The following is a 19,470-nucleotide window of genomic DNA, read 5'->3' as shown; positions in this document are numbered from 1 at the left end:
GTTAGATTGGACCGATTAGTATTTATTAGGGATTCTGTGTCTAAGTTCACGAGTGATGTTGGTCTTTAACTACTTTTTCTTATTGTCTTGTCTGGTTTTGGTCTCAGAGTGATGCTGGTCCCATGAAACAAACTGGCAAGTACACTCTCCTTTCTGAGGTGTTTTGTCAGATGGGTATGATTTCTCACTTAAATGACTGATAAAAATTACTGAGGAAACATCTGGACCTGGAGTTTTGTGAGGTTTTCATTTGTGTTATTCAAGGCTATTTGGATTTTCAATTTTGTTTTTGCTTTTAAAGGTTTTATTTGAGAGACAAAGAGTGAGCCAAGGACAGACAGAGCATGAGTTGGGTGAGGGGCAGTGGGAGAGGGAGAAGCAGACGCCCTGCTGAGCCGAGAGCCCAATGTGGGGCTCGATCCCAGGACCCTGGGATCATGACCTGAGCCAAAAGCAGATGCTTCACAGACTCAGCCACCCATGCGCCCTAGAATTTTACTTTTATTCTTTATAGTGCTGACACCTGGTCAGAGAGAATGAACTCGAGTTTCTACTTCCACGGGTAGCAAGAACCTCAGTTTCTTCATTTTGATTCCTCCTTCCCAAACTCATGTGCCTCACCCGACACTAACTTCTTTAAGCTGCTAGATTTCTTGTTCCTGGAGCTCCAGCACCCAGCTCAGTCCTAGGCACGCGGCAGGCACACACACGTTTGTGGAGGTGCAAGGCGGCGACCGCCACTGCTCACGGTCGCACCGATCTCAGGGCAACGGGCAGAAAGTTGAGTTCAGGAGTCCCTCTCATTAGAACCAGGGAGGAGAGATCCCTGTCTCTCAGCACCCTAAACCCAGGAAGAGCTAAACTGTCCTAGAACTCTCCAGGAAATGTTTAGCTTACCCGAGTTTTTATAGGGCTAGTGCATGGGGCACCATAGATGTTGATCTCTGAGGTTATTCAAACGGCAGATGGCACCAGAATTTGTGCCCAAGCCTTGATTGTGCTTGTTCTTTTCGAGGGTGCAGATAACGTGACAGGATGGAAAGCAGAGACGGGACTGGGGAGATACAAACCTGCAGGGAGGGATGTGTGTTTCCGGACGTAAGCATCACACAAATACAGGTGCAAACACCACACACACTGCGCGGGGAAGTATCCAGGGGTGTATGAGTATTACTGAAACCCACAGAAATCCACAAGAGTTCGGCAGATCATGCAGTGGGTAGACAAAAATCAGTCTCTTTTTGAATTGGGGGGTAAATGCCCACAAAGCCAGCCTCTCAGCAAGCGGGTTCACAGCCAAAGGGTTTCTCTGTCTTTTCCGACCTTCCCTGACTCTCTTTCAATTCCTGCCCCCTCCGCACCCTGCCGCCCCAGCACGCCCCAGTTCACACCTGTCCTTTCAAAATAAGGCCTGCTTTCAAATTTCAAATCCTCTCGGCATAATACACAGATTCACAGCCCAGTGGATTTTGATTTTTAAATCCGAAGGAATGAGTTTTCAGAGTAAATTTCAGTTCCTGTGTCAGGCACACAGGGGAACGGTTTAGAACCAAAAGAGCTTTCACGTAGGGACCTCTTAGACTTCCCAAAATAGACGGCCATCTGCTCGTGGGGCCAGACCAACCTCTCAAGGCATTTCACTGTTGCTTTAAAGCCATTTTTCTCAGTACCCCACGGCTCAAAGAAACTCTTGGAGACGCTGTGTTGGTGTCATTTTAAATTACAAGCTTGATCTGTTACCCTCAAATACAGTTTTTGGGGAAGATTAGTTACAAATAATTGTCACTACTTTCAAATGGGAGAAAAAATTACATTGTAGTAAAACCGGATGATTTTTTTACGCGTGAAATAACAATTTCTTTTTTTTTTTAATCACCAGATGGAATTACTCCAATTCATGCAATAAATGACTATTACATTTTTTTAAAGTTGCCCTAAGTTTTTCTAGTTGAGATTTCATGCTCATTTTAAGTCAAGATACCAAGATATTCCTGAGCTCACCTCACACTCCCTGGGAAGCGTGAGGACACATATGGTTCGTCTGACACCCAAATGGGCCCCTGAGAACCAGGTAGTCTGTCTCAGTCCTGTGCCTCAGTGTGAGGTCTTCGGCTTCAGAAACGGGTGGCCCTGGTGGCAAATGTGATGCTACAGATTATTTAGGACTTTGATAGTGACCTAAAAGAGGTGAACAGGAGGGAAATTCTGATTTATCTTGACATAAAACTGGCAGAAATCCCCACCACCAAATTCCTGTAACTAGAAATCACGAGGGTTAAACAGAAGAGGTTTGTCTCTGATGGGGCAGACTTGGGTGAATGTCTTTTCTAGAACCACATGAGATAGTACCATCAACATTTTACATAGTTTACATACCATCTGAATACAAATTCTTAAAATTTATAATAGAACATTAAAATAATCTTCTAATAAAATCAGCCTTAAGTATAAGGAATCTAAATTTTAGTCTCTTGTACACTTCTAAATAAATATCTTTGATCTATAATCCTTGAAAATATTACAGTTTATGGTACATGATAGAGACAAGTCAAACGGTATTATAAGTGAAAATAAAACACCGACTTAAAAATGAACAAGCCTAAAAGTACACTGAACCGAAATTGTAGAAAATCAAAACACTAAGTACATAGCAATTAAATCCGTAGCATCGGGATAACCAAACGCATGCTCAACAACAGACTTCCAACTTATATAAAAAGCCCTTTAAAATTCATATAATCTAAATAAATAAGAGAAACACACAGGGAGGTACTGTACCAGCCAGTAACAACTAGAAAGTAATTTCTCCCTTTTTCTTTCAAGTGATCCTAACAAAAAACATGAAATAATGGTCACTTGCTAAAAAACTAGAATTCATGTGTTCTGTTTCTGTTAAAAGGCTGCCTATGCTATAAAAAGCCAAAGTGAAGCTTTCTAAATGTTAGACCACTGTACCTTAGAAAAGGAAATGCCACTGAACTGGCAGATTGAAACAAAAATCAGACACTTACCTATTTAAGATATGATTGAATTTTCGCTTAATGATCCCATAAGAGGTCTAAATCAAGCCCATGATACGAATGCACATTCGAACATCTGAATGTGTGATTTGTTAATACTGAATTATATATCATGATTTAATTTCATGTGCCAAAGTAGTTTATTTTACATAAGACCAGAATTAAAACATCTAGAGCAGGAACTAAAATCTTCTGGATCTTTGTATTCTGGTTCTTAGATTCTCAGAACCTAATAACAGGTGCTCACCTACTGAGAAGTGGGTCTGGCACTCCTCATTCCTCAGGAAGCACTGAACCCATGATGAAGCCGGGTGCCTGAGACTTAGAGGGAGCTCTTTAGTTTTTCCTCTTTACCTCTAGGCCTGTGATTAATTTCTGGCTAGTTAATCAAATTAATTGTCCCAGATCTATCACAGTGTCTGATTTTGGGGCTAAGATTTCTACAACTCATCTGTTCCACAGTTAAGCCTTCCATCTGTGCCCACACATCTGTAGTCAGGTTCAAACGAAGATCATCTTTGTTATTCTACATCAGGTATTTGCTTATGACAACCGTCTGAAACAGACATGCACGCATGCGCGTGCGCACACACACTCACACACGGATCATCTCACAGATGAAGAACAGAATCTGGAAATAATGCACAAAGCCTAAATTACACAGCTCCCAAAGCTAATTAAAAAAAGACAATGAAACCGTAAGGTAACTCCTTTTGATTATACACAAACTTATTGCGTGATGGCTGGAAGCGATGTCTTTGGACCAACACATGTAAACCAAGTGTCCTTTAACCATTAGCTTGACGAGGCAGCTAAAAACGGTGGGGCTCTACCAGCGCCCTTGAAGTTCTGCTGGGCATAGCTCGCTACACTAGGAAGCAGCACGGAGCGGGCGGACGTGCTCTCCGAAGCCCATTCCTTCCATCCACGATGCTCGGATCGCCCTGTGCCTCAGGGTTGTTCTGAGAGCGCCTCTGGATCACCATTTCGAGCTGCCATTTCTGGAAGTCCAGGGCTCCTTGCTGCGGGGAGGGGATGCATGTTACAGAACTCTGAAAATAAACGCTGTTTAGAAAGTTTCTCTCTTTGATTCTCACTGCCTGCATGCCTGTGCCTCTTGAGCGCCGCTAGGAGAGGTAGATCCAGTGTTTCAGTTCTGCCATTCCCTGCAGTAGCTTAGTGTAATAGAAGTCCACGTTGTCCGCGAAGTCTGTACAAACGGGCGACTCCATGTCACCAAAAGTGCAGTACAATGCAGTTCCTCCGACACTCAGGAAAACCGTTGCTATGCACAGCAGGACCAGTAAAATACAGGAACCACCTCCCACTTCATCTGCGAACAGGAGAACAGAATAAGGGTAAACTGGTGCAAAATGGAAATCCCGGTGTCTGCTGTCTTCTCGCTGATCATGGCAAGTAGACGTTTCTAGTGAACCTGAGTCCTCCAGGGGAAGGAGTTGCTGACAGGAAGATAGTGCATGTGAGGACTGCATGGGACCCACCTGTCAGGCACCACAGACACACACCTGTCAGACACATGCCTGTCAGTCACCACACACACATACTACCCTTTAGTCACCACAGACACACACCTGTCAGGCACCACAGACACACCTGTCAGACACATGCCTGTCAGTCACCACACACACATACTACCCTTTAGTCACCACAGACACACACCTGTCAGTCACCACAGACACACACCTGTCAGTCACCAGACACATACCTGTTAGTCACCACATACACACACACACCCACCCACCCACACACACACACCTGTCAGTCACCACATACACATACCCGTCAGTCACCACAGACACACACGTCAGTTATCACAGACACACACTTGTCAATCACCACACAACTGTAAGTCACCACATACACCTGTTATCCCAGACACACACCTGCAGTCACCACAGACACACACCTTTTAGTCACCAGACACACACCTGTCAGTCACCACACACATATACCCATCAGTCACCACAGACACACACCTGTCAGTCACTACACACACACACCTGTCAAGTCACCACATGCACCTGTTATCACAGACACACATCTGTCAGTCACCACAGACACACACCTTTTAGTCACCAGGCACATACCTGTTAGTTACTGGAGACACACACCTGTTACCACACACACCTGTTAGTCACCACAGACACACACTTATCAGTCACCACAGACACACACATCTGTGGAGCCCGTCAATGTTAAAATGAAAACTAGCTCATTTACACAATGAATATAATCGCCTCTATTAAAAAAGAAAAGAAGGACAGTTCTTCTCTGGTATGCTCATAGCCTTATTTTGGAGTACAAATTACAATCTCAATATTACAATATCTTTGGAGTTCACATCATGAGCTCACCTTAAAGCAAGGTCAATTTGATATTAAACAATAAAAAATTGTCTTTGGGTGGGATCACTTTTGCATTCTACTCAATTTTACTTTTTTGAAAAAATATTATTTATTTGAGAAAGAGAGAAAGCAAGCAAGAAGGGACAGCAGCAGACAGAGGGAGAAGCAGACTCCTCACTGAGCAAGGGGGCCGATATGGGACTTGATCCTTGGGTGCTGAGATAATGACGTGAGCCGAAGGAAGATGCCTAACCCACAGAACCACCCAGATGCCATTACTCAATTTTACTCTTATCTTTTAGTGGAACAGTGATGTTCTAGCTAGTACAGTGATTTCTTTTTATTTTGCTTAATAACGGGCAGGACTGTTTTTAATAAAAATGTCCATATTGGTCTCTCAATATTAAGAAAACGGCTATTCTGGGGTGCCTGAGTGGCTTAGTGGGTTAAAGCCTCTGCCTTCGGCTCAGGTCATGATCCCAGGGTCCTGGGATCAAGCCCCGCATTGGGCTCTCTGCTCTGCAGGGGGCCTGCTTCCCGCCCCCCCCACCCCCCCTGCCTCTCTGCCTACTTGTGAGCTCTGTCAAATAAATAAATAAAATCTTTTTTAAAAAATTAAAAAATAAATAAATAAAAATGTTTTAAAAAAAGATTTTATTTATTTACTTGACAGAGAAAGAGAGACAGCGAGAGAGGGAACACAGGCAAGGGGAGTGGGAGAGGGAGAAGCAGGCTTCCCGCTGAGCAGGGAGCCTGATGCGGGGCTCGATCCCAGGGCCCTGGGATCATGACCTGGTCGAAGACAGACACGGACTGACTGAGCCACCCATGCGCCCCTTCACAGTTTATTTTAAAACATTTGTCTTGTTTGTTTTATTGACAGGTGTTAACACTATTTATAGCTCCGTGGCCAAACCTGGAGGCCGTGAGGCACAGGTGGCAGCCGGGCAGAAGCTAAGTGACCGGGCTAAGATGTGATGGCCACCTAGTATGTAGGAACGTCCTCTGAGAATCCAGGGCTCCTCTTGGTAAGCAACGATTCAGTGCCGTTCGTGCAGAGAACCGAGCACTCTCTCTGGAGAAGCCTGGGTGCTGAGCTAAAAGGAGGGTTGGGAACAGATCGTTTCCAAGGCTCCTTCATAACCGTAAATTAGAAGCTTCTACTGTAAAAATTTAGAGAACTCCACTGCGATCATTTTGTGTACCTAGAAAGCATAGCTACGTGTTTACTCTGCTATTTTAGCAATGCCGTTGTTTTATAAACTTGAGAAGCCCCTTGAAAACTCATGCTGTATTTCTTCTCACCCTTACTGACCTAAGCCTCTGATAGCCTTAGCAACAAAGGCACACATGGGGCCCGGGGGAGGGGGCAAAGGTGAGCATCTTCAGAGGCTCTATTTCCTTTAAAGTCATGTAGAAACCCCTGCAGTGTGACGCCTGAGTGGCTCACTTGGTTAAGCAACTGCCTTTGGCTCAGGTCATTATCCTGGAGCCCTGGGATCCAGCCCCGCATTGGGCTTCCTGGGAGTCTGCTTCTCTCTCTACCTGCTGCTCCTCCTGTCTGTGCGCATGCGCGTTCTCTCTCTCTCACTCTCGTTCTATCCCAAATAAATAAATAAAATCTTTTTAAGAAATAAAGGCAAAAATACTTTAAAAAAAAAAAAAGGAAAGAAATCACCAGAGAATATCCTTGTAATCCAGAAATATTATTTCTCAGACCTCCAAAGGAATATGAATGGCTACTTAAAAACAAACAAACAAACAAACAAACAAAAAAAGACAATAGCAGGCTCACTTAAAAAAAAAAGTATTAAACAGGAAATTGAATGAGCTCCAAGCAGACTGTCCATCGGTAAGACAGGGAGGCCAGGAGTTGAAGTTTATGACTTGCTCACTTATTTGAACCAAATGCTCAGGAATAACAGAACTGCTGATGATCATTTGATTCTATGTTTGTTTGTTTTTTTTAAAGATTTTATTTATTTATTTGACAGACAGAAATCACAAGTAGGCAGAGAGGCAGGCAGAGAGAGAAGAAGGGAAGCAGGCTCCCTGCCAAGCAAAGAGCCCAATGCGGGGCTCGATCCTAAGACCCTAGGATCATGACCTGAGCCCAAGGCAGAGGCCTTTACCCACTGAGCCACCCAGGCGCCCCTGATTCTATGTGTTTCTTTACAGCACATACTAAAGCAACAAAGTACACATGCACTTTTTACAAACCCTGTTACCAAACATGCTCCCAAGTCGACCCAGAGAAGTAGCTGGGTGCTAGACCCGGGAGGGGGGGGCTCCACCCCCGGGGGGGCTTTACCTTGATCCAAGTCATCATCGATCTCCTGGAACCTCACTCTTCGTTTTGATGGTTTCTGCTGCATCTGGGCAGGATGGTCTCCTACACCCTCATTCCTCTTCTTTAAGATAGAGACCAGTCCTTCCGCAGGGACTACCTGTTGGAGATAGTTCACACGAACAGTAAAGAGGCCGATTCTACTCAACAGGCACTGGCATTTCTATTACAGGTTTACCCAACTCCTACAGAGAAAAACGCCGTCACAATTAATTATCAGAATCGTTACAACAGAATAATACTTTGACTCTATGGAGATGACCGCCAAATAACACAGATCTGAAACGCGAGCGGCTGTCCCCACCGCCAGAGCGGGTTCCAGCGCCCGTGGCCTGTTGCAGCGCGCAGGGACCAGAAACACGGTTCCCTGTACCCACCGGGCTCTCAGCTCCATGTCCCCCGGGAGGGCCCCCGTAAGATGGTCACTCACAGCCCCACTCTGCTTAATCATGACTGCTGGTGTTTGCCGTATACCAGATGCTGATGCCCGCCAATTCTTCTTCTATTCACCAGCAATTTTAAGAAACGAACATGTGAGATGTGACATATACTCGATGCCATGAACTCAAGTACCCAAGATGGAGAGTCGCGTGTTACCGACTCAGCCAGCCAGGTGCCCCCCCACCCCCCGCCCCATGCCAACTCTTAACATCAAAACAGGTGGCAAGCTCAGGTCCTCTGAGACACTATGTATTTACGAAATTAGGCTCTACTGCTCAAAGTATTTTAAGGACTTATCTTCTGGAATATCCCAGAGCCAGTTTCCTAGGGATCTGTTGCTTTGTAATACGCAGAGGTTGGCAAACTACAGGCAGTAGGTCAAGGGCCCCTTGCCTACTTTTTGTAAATAACATTTAATTGGAACACAGCCAAGCCCATTCATCTACACACCCTGTGGGGCTGCTACAACAGCAGAAATGAGGAGCTCCAACAGACCCTAATGCCTAAAATGTGTACTATTTGGCCCTTCGGAGAAAGAGCTGGCTGAAATCTCCTGTCCCCCACCGCCACCCCTTTCTATGCTGCCTCCTCCCCACCCTTTCTTTAGGAACAAAGACAAAAACAAAAGCCCTTGCCATTTAGGACTTAAGAGACTCCACGGTGTAGGGAGAAGGGGTCAGCTGGTCGAGCCACACAGGAAGCAAAGGGCCCCTCCACCAACAAGCAGCAGGTTGATTCGAAGAAGTTAACCTGTGAGTTGGTCTGATGGCCAAGCTGCGGGTGATGACACAGGTGGGCATTGTGGGCCCAACATGCAGGTGTCAGTGACTTGCTGGGAGCAGGTCACTGGAAGCTGAGGGCTCTGCTTGTGATGTCGTCTGTGTGATCGATGGCATAAAATACTTAATGCGATTTCCAGCTCCAGCCAGCCATCGCTGATAATGTGCTATGCATAAATATTAACTGATCCTGTTCGTTCTTTTTATAACTCAAGGCTTTTAGGGCCAAATGACTCAATATAATCTTCTACTGGGCTTCCCTGAACATGGGTCTATAGAAACCATTATCTTAAAAAAAAAAAAATCAATGTTAGCAATTTATTCTTTTTATAGGAAATGTGTATTTCAGATGATGTCCTTCTTTTGAGAAAACTAAAGCACTTTAGTGACATTAAAATGGAAAGTACAAATATGCAAAGGAACAGACTTTCAAATGTTTCTTTAGAAAGCAACAACATCAAACACCCCCTTTATCCAACATTAAAGAGCCCCTTTCTGCAGCCAGGGAATGACTTCATGCACACCACACTGAAACGGAGAGGAAAAGAGTCCTAATAAATCTCTGAAGAGCAAGAGATGGAAAACTGGAAATGACTTCTAATGGCTATATTACTACTAATGATGTATCACGGATATTCTTTTTATTTTTTGTAAATGTAGGAAAAAAGGAGGGGGTGCATTTTCATAGCCTATCTATTGTCATGACCTATTTTCTCCATAAAATAAAGTCATACATTTACTTACAGTGAATTCATCTAACCCTAAGTGTTTTCAAGTTGCTTTAAATACTAAGAAAAAAAATCCTACTGATAATTGGCGGTGGGGGAGAAGCGTGTGGATGAGCCCCAGAGTGGCGTTACTGTTACCTTTACACCTCTGGAATATGACACTACATCAAAAACTAATGATGTACTGTATGGTGACTAAGAACATCAAAAAAAAGACAGCGAAAGTGAACAAAGGTATGTTGAAGGACTGAACGAACCTCTGAAGTCATCAGCAAAGACACAGATGTGCTCCCAAGACCCGGCCACCAGTCTTGGCGCACCGGCTGGTAGGTCCCTACCCTAGTCCCTCTTGGCCCCATCTGGGGCATCCAGCTCTGGAAGTCACGCAGTTAAGGACTACAAGCCTTCCCAAGTGGCCCCCACCTTATTTACTGCGGGAGGCAATGAACTTTGGCAAGTTTTTGAAAGCGGGGAGAAATTACAGTTGTGTGAGATGGGTCAACATTCTGCTTTGACCTCGTCCCCCCAACCTAAGCCTTAATTCTTGGCTAGAAATCTAACCACACCTTATACTTTCTTTTTCTTTTCCTCTCCCACCAAAAATGGCTTGTTTCAGCAGGCACGCTCCAGTATGAAGTGAGGGCATGTGCACTTTTCTCTTCTTTCAGTGGGGTTCAGGGACCTCCTCTGGGGAGCTTTCCTTTCTCAATGGCCCTGAATTCCTAGTCTACAGACATGGAACAAGGGATGGTGGGTCCAAGTTTAGGCCCAGGAGATGAACGCCAAGGGGGAAACTCTTAGAAGACAACCGGTGGGTGTGGTCCTTTCGGTTTTTGGCAAGAGTTTTGGGCAGGCGGGTACCTGGTGGCTCAGTCAGTGAAGTGTCTGCCTTCGGATCAGGTCATGAGTTCTGGGATCCAGCCCTGCATCGGGCTCCCTGCTCAGTGGGGAGTCTGTTTCTCCCTCTGTGCCTCACACTGCTTGTGTTCTCTCTCGCTCAAATAAATAAATAAAATCTTTTTTTTTTAAGATTTTATTTATTTATTTGACAGAGAGAGATCACAAGTAGGCAGAGAGGCAGGCAGAGAGAGAGAGAGAGGAGGAAACAGGCTCCCTGCTGAGCAGAGAGCCCGATGCGGGACTCGATCCCAGGACCCTGAGATCATGACCTGAGCCGAAGGCAGCGGCTTAACCCAGGCGCCCAATAAATAAAATCTTTAAAAAAAAAAAAAAGAGAGAGAGAGAGAGAGAAAGTAAAAAAAAGTTTTTGGGGCAGGGGTCTTAGAACCTACCCCTACCACAGAAATTCCACCTACCACACCAAGGCAGTCAAACATAAAGTTTAAGAATCAACTTTGGGGGGCGCCTGGGTGGCTCAGTGGGTTAAGCCTCTGCCTTCAGCTCGGGTCATGATCTCAGGGTCCTGGGATGGAGCACCGCATCAGGCTCTCTGCTCAGCAGGAAGCCTGCTTCCTCCTCTCTCTCTGCCTGCCTCTCTGCCTGCTTGTCATCCCTCTCTGTCAAATAAATAAATAAAATCTTAAAAAAAAAAAAAAAGAACCAACTTTGGCAGAGTTTTCCTCGATTCTATGGGAGAAAGGCAAGTAAGCCAAAGCAAGGTCAGGGTCTTAGTTTAGGGTCTTATGCAAAAGACTGCCAAGTGTTTCTAAGTAGGTAGAGAAGATGATTTAGGACACACTGTCTTCTCCAAACGACCCCCTCCCCAAAGTTTCAATGTCTTTTTCCCCCTTTTCTTACAACAATGTCAGCATTAAAAGGTAAAATTTTGAAATCTCAAAACAATAAAGCTTTTAAAAACCAAATTTAGCTGTCCACTTCAATTACCAAGTTTCTTTCCTATCTAAACAAAATATAACAGCCCTTCCACTGAGAACAAACAAAAAAAAAATCTAAGCTGTAATTAATGTAATTGTTGCTGGTGGTATTCCATGAATAAGTGAAGAATTAAAAACAAAAGCAAAACAAAACATCCATCTGGCCTAGTCCCGTACATTTGCAAATAAATAGTTCTACTGTGCGGCCCCTCAAATGTCAATGATCGTCTTAAATAGCATTTTAAGAATTAACTGATCGTAAAAAACAAAAATTATTTTGTAACTCTACTGGCACACAGTAAGCCTTCTGTGACAAGGAAAACACCGAGAGGGCCTCACTGTTAAAGCTGCCTGCACCCAAAATTAAAGGAGAAAGCAGACACCACCTAAGATTCCTCTAATGACAGAGACTTGCTCAAACCAGAACTTCGAGGCTGGTGAATTTTGGACAGGAATACATGCTTTTTTGTTGTAATGTATTGGATGCTCTTATTAATGGGTTGTAATACTGTTTCTGAGAACTGTCTTGTGTTTCCAGCACTTGGAAGATGCCTTGAAATGTGAATTATAATGTCAAGTGACAGGATTTTGTGTTTTGACTCATCATTTCTCTGTTCTGCTTTTTTCCCACCTCCCCTAATCAAAAAATACTTTAAAGTGTCTATTTTAATGCTTGGAAAGCTGTAGTAAACTTAGTCTCCCTGAATTGATCACAGATGATATACTTGAGGTCAGTTTATTGTTTGCCAAGACATTATTTGGGTCTTCAATTTCAAATGATAGAAATATGTTCCACAGAAATGTTTAAAATGTAAATTATTGGGGCGCCTGGGTGGCTCAGTGGGTTAAGCCGCTGCCTTCGGCTCAGGTCATGATCTCAGGGTCCTGGGATCGAGTCCCGCATCGGGCTCTCTGCTCAGCGGGGAGCCTGCCTCCTCCTCTCTTTCTCTGCCTCTCTGCCTACTTGTGATCTCTCTCTGTCAAATAAATAAAATAAAATCTTAAAAAAAAAGTAAATTATTTTAATTAGCTGGGAAAGGGTCATTCTATTAAATATTTGAATTAATATTAAAGTGAGATATTTAGTAAGATAAAGGAAACCACCGTTGTAGTCTGTCAGTTTCTCATATATATTAAAAAAAAAGTTGTTTCTGACTACCTTGAGAATTAACATTCACAAATCACACTCGTATATTCTAAGTAGCTTACACGCCGGTGAGTTCACTCTAGAAAAATGTGTCAAATTTACTGCCACTGTTCACTGAAGGAATGTGATGGCCCCTGCCAGCGCCTTCAGGTTTGGGCTCCATCAAAAGACCTGTAATTTGGCCAATCAGTACACACCTACACAACATGCCACACGTGACCTTCACAACTCTATCACTCAGGCATAATTAGTCCCATTATACAGAACAAGCCAAGCTCAGACACCTCATATAACCTGCTTATTACATTGGTCGCACCAACTAGTATCAGAGTTTGATACAAGCTTGTTAAACCTCTTGTCCTTTTCTTGATGGGAAGAGATCTTATTTTCTGTGACTGTTAAAATTTTGCTTGGTGTCCTCTGTTAATATGTTACAATTAAAGTGAGATGAACACAATTTTCAAATAAGCCTAAGGGGTTTCTTTTGTCTTTCTGAAGTACTTTGTATCTCTAGCAACAAATCCTTACCTTATACACCATCAGCTAATGGCTAAAGCCATTGATCTAGCAACGTGGGGGAGGAGATGGAGAGATGAAAGATCTTTTGTGTCATTCAATTAATCTGCAAGTAGATTAATGTCATGGCTCCTAAGACAGCAAATTAATATTATAAGTGACAGCTGGAGCAAGAGGAGGCGTCTACAGGGAGGAAAGCCATCTTCCGGAAAAAACACAGTGGGGACCTGTGACCCCACAGTCATGCACCTTACAACAGTGTAGGTCAGACAGAGCAAGAAGGTGGGAAAAACCAATAGTATCAAAGTCTGTCAATGGGGAAGTTGTTTTTTTTTTTTTTTTTTTAAGATTTTATTTATTTATTTGACAGATACATAGAGCACAAGTAGGCAGAGCAGCAGGCAGAGGGAGAAGGAGAAGCAGGCTCTCCATTGAGCAGGGAGCCCTATGTAGGACTCGATCCCAGGATCATGGGATCATGACTTGAGCCAAAAGCAGCTGCTTAACCGACTGAGCCACCCAGGTTCCCCCAATGAGGAAGTTTTAAAAGATGAGTTTAAAGAGGAAGAAATTGTTTTTAAAAAAATAAAGAGTTTTATCATGTCTCTATGTTTCCAGATTAGGCACTATCTCGTGTTTTTTGTAATTTGCTTAACAGAATGATTTCATAAGTACAAAACAGGAAAAGAAATAACAATGTCCAAGAACCACTCCACTTTTTAACCCCCAGTAAACTGTTTAAATAGGGAGACTCCAGAACAAACACTTGGGTTTTCCTGCCCACATCCACTGCTAAGACCTGAACCCCACCCTCGCTGCTTCTCACCTCCACTGTGGAAATAACCTGATGGGTCTCCTTGCTTTGGCACCGCCCCTGTACCTTCTAGTCTCCACAGAGCAGCAGGAGGTCAGGTCACACCTCCTGTTCCAAACCATGGCTTTCCACCACGATTGAATCTGATTTTGGTTCCTTACCCTGGTCTGGAGGCCCTACAGGTACCGGCTTCACCTTATCTTCCTGAACTCTCTGTTCTTCTTCCCCTGTTCACTGTGCCCCAGTGTGCTGGCTCTTCCAGTGCCTTCCCTCCCCCTGGATTAAAAAAAGAGCCCATCCCCCCACCCTGCCCATCAGCTCCATCACTCTCGATTCCTCACCCTGCTGAGACTGGCACAGCGCTTACTAATACCCGAACCTACATTGTTGATTATTTTATTTTTTCAAGTAGGCTCCATGCCTCATGCGGGGCTTGAACTCACAACCCTGAAATCAAGACCTGAGCTGAGACTGAGTCAGACTCAACAACTGAGCCACCCAGGCGCCCCTACATGGTTTATTTTATGTGACCTTATTTATCATGGGTCTCTCCCTCTAGAAAGTAAGCTTCACAAGAGGCTGACCTGAGTTCGCTGGTGTGTCCTCAGTTTCTAGAATATAGTAGGTGCTCAACAAATATGCCAAAGAGAAAATGAATACACAGACAACCAGTGTACATATAGACAGCACCTAGCTTACACTTATTAAGATAACATAGATTTTCCCCTTTACATAATCAAAAATAGGTCTTCAAAGGTTATTCATTTTTCTGAGTACACTAGGTTTAAAAGCAAAACCAAAGCCTTACTCTGTCTAGGTTCTGTTATTGACAATAACGTGTTGGCTTTGTAGAGGACATTTCCCATGAAGCCTCTTTAGGACTGGAAGACTGCATTTCCTCCACTTGCCCTGCTCCCCTGCACAGAAGACCATAGTCACTGTTTCTAAAACCCTCCTTTGTGCAGGATCCATAGACCAGGTACCTACAGGATTTCCTAAACTGCTGCTGAGCCCTGGCTGCCATCTTAACTCTGTGTGGAATCCCACAGTGGCTCCTCTTCACGTAACTTCCCCATCCCGGCAATCTAGCCAAGAGACAGAGCTGGAGACGGCACAGAGAGCAGAGAGGGGCACAGCTTCTCTGATGATAAATCCAACAGCAACTCCGGGTTGGCAGCATTCTCCCCATCAGAAAGTTTAAGGTTTTGTTTCTTGGGACACAATCTGAAGATACCTAAGTAAATGGGGCGGATACAGACAGAGCCAGGAGCATGTCCTGCCCTCTTTCAGATCAAAAACTTGTTAGAGCACCAAGCTTTGGGGAAGCTTGGAGATATGGAGAAGCAAACTGGCTTCTTTCCCAACTAATCCCTGCAAACAGATTACACGTGTACATATTAGTGAAGAAAAATGAGTGGCTTATCTCCATATGACATATTATGCTCCTAAAATGTGCTCACAGAGGGGACCTCTTGAATTGTATACTATGATTATTTTCGGTGTGAAAAGACAGATTAATTTTCAAAAAATTCACCCAATACTCAACATCACTCATTTAGAAAACTAAATAACTCCCCAACCCCCACTCCCTCATGGAACAATCCACTACAAGTGGAGTGGACTGTTATTAGCAGCATGGGATTGGATCAGGGCACCACCTTGAATCTGAAGAAAATACTTCTCGTCTCAGGTTTGATGCTAGGAACAGCTGAAGAGTTTTGGAACTTTAGTTTTGTTTTTATTTGACAGAGAGTGAGCACGTGCAGAAGTGGGGGGAGGGGCAGAGGGAGAGCGACAAGCAGACCCTGCGCTGTGTGTGGAGCCTGTGGTGGGCTCGATTCCACAACCCTGAGCCCGTGTCCAGAGTCGGAAGCTGAACCAACGGAGCTGCCCAGGTGCCTTGGAATAGCTGAAGGGTTTTAAGAGAAGCTATCACAACTCTCCCAGTGTCCAGTCCCAAGCAAGTCAATGAATTTTGGCATTACAAGGCTCCTTGGGTAAGGGGAGTTTGAATTCCAACATTAAAATAATGTCAGAATATTATGGGCATTGCAATAAAATCTCATCTTTTCCCCAAAACCAGGATAGTTAAATTCAGGCAACAGAGAACACCTGGGGTTGGACACCTGTTGGGAATGCAGGCTTTACACACGGAGTGTCCCTGTCTGAATTTTTAGTCACTGCATCTGTGATGTCATGGTATACACAGAAGTTAGGTAAAAATACTGAGAAGGGAACAAAAGAGTGAATCTCCCTACATTGCTGATGCTGCACATGTAATAAACTTTTTTTTAAAGATTTTATTTATTTATTTGACAGAGAGAGAATGAGCACAAGCAGAGGGGCTGGGAGAGGGAGAAGCAGGCTTCCTGCTGAGCAGGGAGCCTGATGTGGGGCTCGATCCCAGGACTCTGGGATCTTGACCTGAGCTGAAGGCAGACACTTAACCAACTGAGCCACCCAGGCACCCTGTGATAAACTTCTTATATTAAAAACCTATGAAGTGAGCTTAAATGTTTCTAACGCTTTTTAAAAACAGTGCTGGTTCTACTTCTGGTAAGAGCGTGTCCTGCTCTTTTTTACATAAGAAAGAATATCAGGGCTCCAGACACTAAGCTATCATTTTACTTGGCAAAGTTATTCTGGATTTAAAAATGCTTCTCAAATCCAGAAAAGTTTCATTTACACAAGTCTCTGCATCACTGAGTTAAATTAGTGTAGATGGTTTTAGTTCTCTCTGAGATGGTGCATGAGCTTTCCATCTGATGGGATGAACCTGGTTGTTTAAAGGACACTGGCCTGCCCGTTGTTGTCAAGGCCCAGGAGCGCAGCAGCCGGAGCCCAGGAATGCCCAAGAGGCAAGAGAATGAGGGCAGAGAGACCGGTAGAAAGGGAAAACCTGGCAGTGAAAGAACATTCCACCATAAGCACAGAGGTCGGAAGAGTGGGGAGCACTGACGAAGTCGGTGAGGGGCGGAGTCACTCACAGGAAGAAGGGCAGGGTGGGAAAAGGGACCAGAGGGCTGCCTAGGACGACACGGCCATGTGGACGCTATGCTGTGCATCCCCTACTCACTCAAGTATGAAGCATGAAAAATATTCCAAAAACAATTTTAGTAAAATTACCCAAGTGAGCCCCCAAGAGATAAAATCTCATTCCTCACTGAATCATCTCATTCCTCACTGAATCCTCCGCACCTGACCGGAGATGGCCTTAGGAGAATTCTGCCGAGAGCATGTAACCTGGTTTGGATTAAAAAGGAGTTTGTGGGGCACGTCGGGGGCTCGGTGAGTTCAGTGTCTGCCTTTGGCTCTGGTCATGATCCCAGGATCCTGGGATCGAGTCCTGCATCGGGCTCTCTGCTCAGCGGGACCCTGCTTCTCCCTCTCCCTCTGCTGTTCCTCCTGCTTATGCTCTCTCTCTCTCTCTCTGTCATATTAAAAAAAAAAAAAAAAAAGAAGTTTGCACTTACAAGCAAACCTACTATCAGCTGGACATTTTACTTAGCTCAAAACTCTACTCTTACAGTATTAAGGAAATTGGTTTTGTTCGTAGTGGATCTTTTGAGGTTCTTAAAACAGCACAAATTAAAAGATAATAGAATTTTAGGAAAGAGAACCATCACACATAAAAAATAACTTCACAGTTAATGAATAACTTTGGATATTGTTCAAAGTTGAATATTGAAAATATTGAATAACTTTGAATAACTGTAAAGTTATTCAAAGACACTTTAAAATGTAAACAGTTTCAGGGCGCCTAGGTGGCTCAGTGGGTTAAGCTTCTGCCTTAGGCTCAGGTCATGATCTCAGGGTCCTGGGATAGAGCCCCGAGTCAGGCTCTCTGCTCGGCAGGGAGCCTGCTTCCCCCTCTCTCTCTGCCTGCCTCTCTTCCTACTTGTGATCTCTGTCTGTCAAATAAATAATAAATAAAATCTTTTTTTTTAAAAAAAGAAGAAATTGTGGTAAGATATGTCTAACACAGAATTGCAATTTTAACAAGTGAGTGGCATTAATTACATTCACAAATGTTGTGCTACCACTACCAGGAGCAACTTTTTAAATTTTCATCTGCCCAAACAGAAACTCTGCACTCATTAAGCATTATGAAACGATTTCAAGAGGAAATTAGGAAGAAAAAAAAAAAAAACCACAGTTCATAGAAGGCTGACTTGTAAGTGGTAATAAAAATCTGGTTAAAATAAACAAATGAATGAATACTGGATCTAGTGCTTTATTATTCTATCCAACCTTGATCAAGAAAAAATGAAAACCAGTTTCCGGGGAGCTGACCAGAACAGACAATGCAGGGAGCCAGTGACTTCACGGCCCCTGATCCGAGCAAGCTCCCACGGGCTCTACCTTCCCGGGAACTCTGGTGCCCACTTTAGCTCTGCTGCTTTTCCAGTTTCTACTTGAAGTTTACGTTTCCTTCCCCAAGTGATGATGCAGAATTAGAAAACAATGGCTACCAATGGGACTTAAAAGATTACTTGGAAAAAACTGTAAGATGAAAAACAGGAAGAGTAACTGGTGTCCTAATTTTCAAGGGAGGAAATAGCAACATGGAGAGTTTGTAGGAACTCTGTAGGGCTGCTAGCTGCTGGGTCTGTATGTAACCTCAGACAAAGACCTCTCCAATTTACGAGGCCAGCTTCTAAAGGGGCTACAGTTTGTATATGGCTGTTTTTTTCCCCCTTAACTTTTTTTTAAAAAGATTTTTGTTTATTTATTTGAGAGAAAGAGAGAGAGCACAAGCAGAGGGAGTGGCAGAGGAAGAGGGAGAAACAGGCTCCCTGCTCAGGACTTGATCCCAAGTCCCTGGGATCATGACCCGAGCTGAAGGCAGACACTCAACTGACGGAGCCACCCAGGCGCCCCCTTTTTGCCCCTTAACTTTAAAAACCTGTATTATCAAACAAAGGAGAATAGTCACCTTGATCCTGTGTACCATTTTTTGTTTGTTTTGTTTTGACCAGCTTCATTACTGTTTGGAGAAACTTTGGATTATATATAATATTTTACTTAGTCAAGCAGTAAGTATGAAGTCTGTTCAAACCTACAGCTTATAAATTCATAGTACAAGAAAGAGAAAACTCACAATGTACAACTTAATGACTTAAAAATCCACCCAGGGGCGCCTGGATGGCTCAGGGGGTTAAAGCCTCTGCCTTCGACTCGGGTCATGATCCCAGGGTCCTGGGATCGAGCCCCACATCGGGCTCTCTGCTCAGAGGGGAGCCTGCTTCCTCCTCTCTCTCTGCCTGCCTCTCTGACTACTTGTGATCCCTCTCTGTCAAATAAATAAACAAAATCTTAAAAAATCCACCAGTATCTCCTTGTCTTACAGTATTTTAAAATGTTTCCTTTGTTCTGTTGTACTGTTTTAAAGAATAAAAAATATATCAATAATCATAAGAGTATGTATTATGAGGGAGAAAAATGAGATTTCCTTACAAGAATGTAATTAATCTTAT

The 19,470-nt window shown here is 43.8% G+C and overlaps 1 protein-coding gene across 2 annotated transcripts in view; it reads right to left on the bottom strand.

Annotated features, from left to right (window-relative positions):
- Window positions 1-293: 293 nt before the first annotated feature.
- The window catches only part of CNST (consortin, connexin sorting protein), a 113,737-nt gene continuing 94,560 nt past the window's right edge, over window positions 294-19,470 (bottom strand). For both annotated transcript variants that reach the window (XM_032317524.1, XM_032317526.1), the window contains exons 10-11: window positions 7,698-7,833; window positions 294-4,353 (exon numbers count right to left, since the gene is read on the bottom strand). In XM_032317524.1, the coding sequence (XP_032173415.1) occupies window positions 4,148-4,353; window positions 7,698-7,833 (342 nt within the window). In that variant the 3' untranslated portion in view covers window positions 294-4,147. The remainder of the gene's footprint in view (window positions 4,354-7,697; window positions 7,834-19,470) is intronic.

The sequence above is a fragment of the Mustela erminea genome, chromosome 17, assembly GCF_009829155.1.
Source record: "Mustela erminea isolate mMusErm1 chromosome 17, mMusErm1.Pri, whole genome shotgun sequence".
Lineage (NCBI taxonomy): Eukaryota > Metazoa > Chordata > Mammalia > Carnivora > Mustelidae > Mustela > Mustela erminea.
This window is presented reverse-complemented; position numbering and strand designations above follow the sequence as displayed.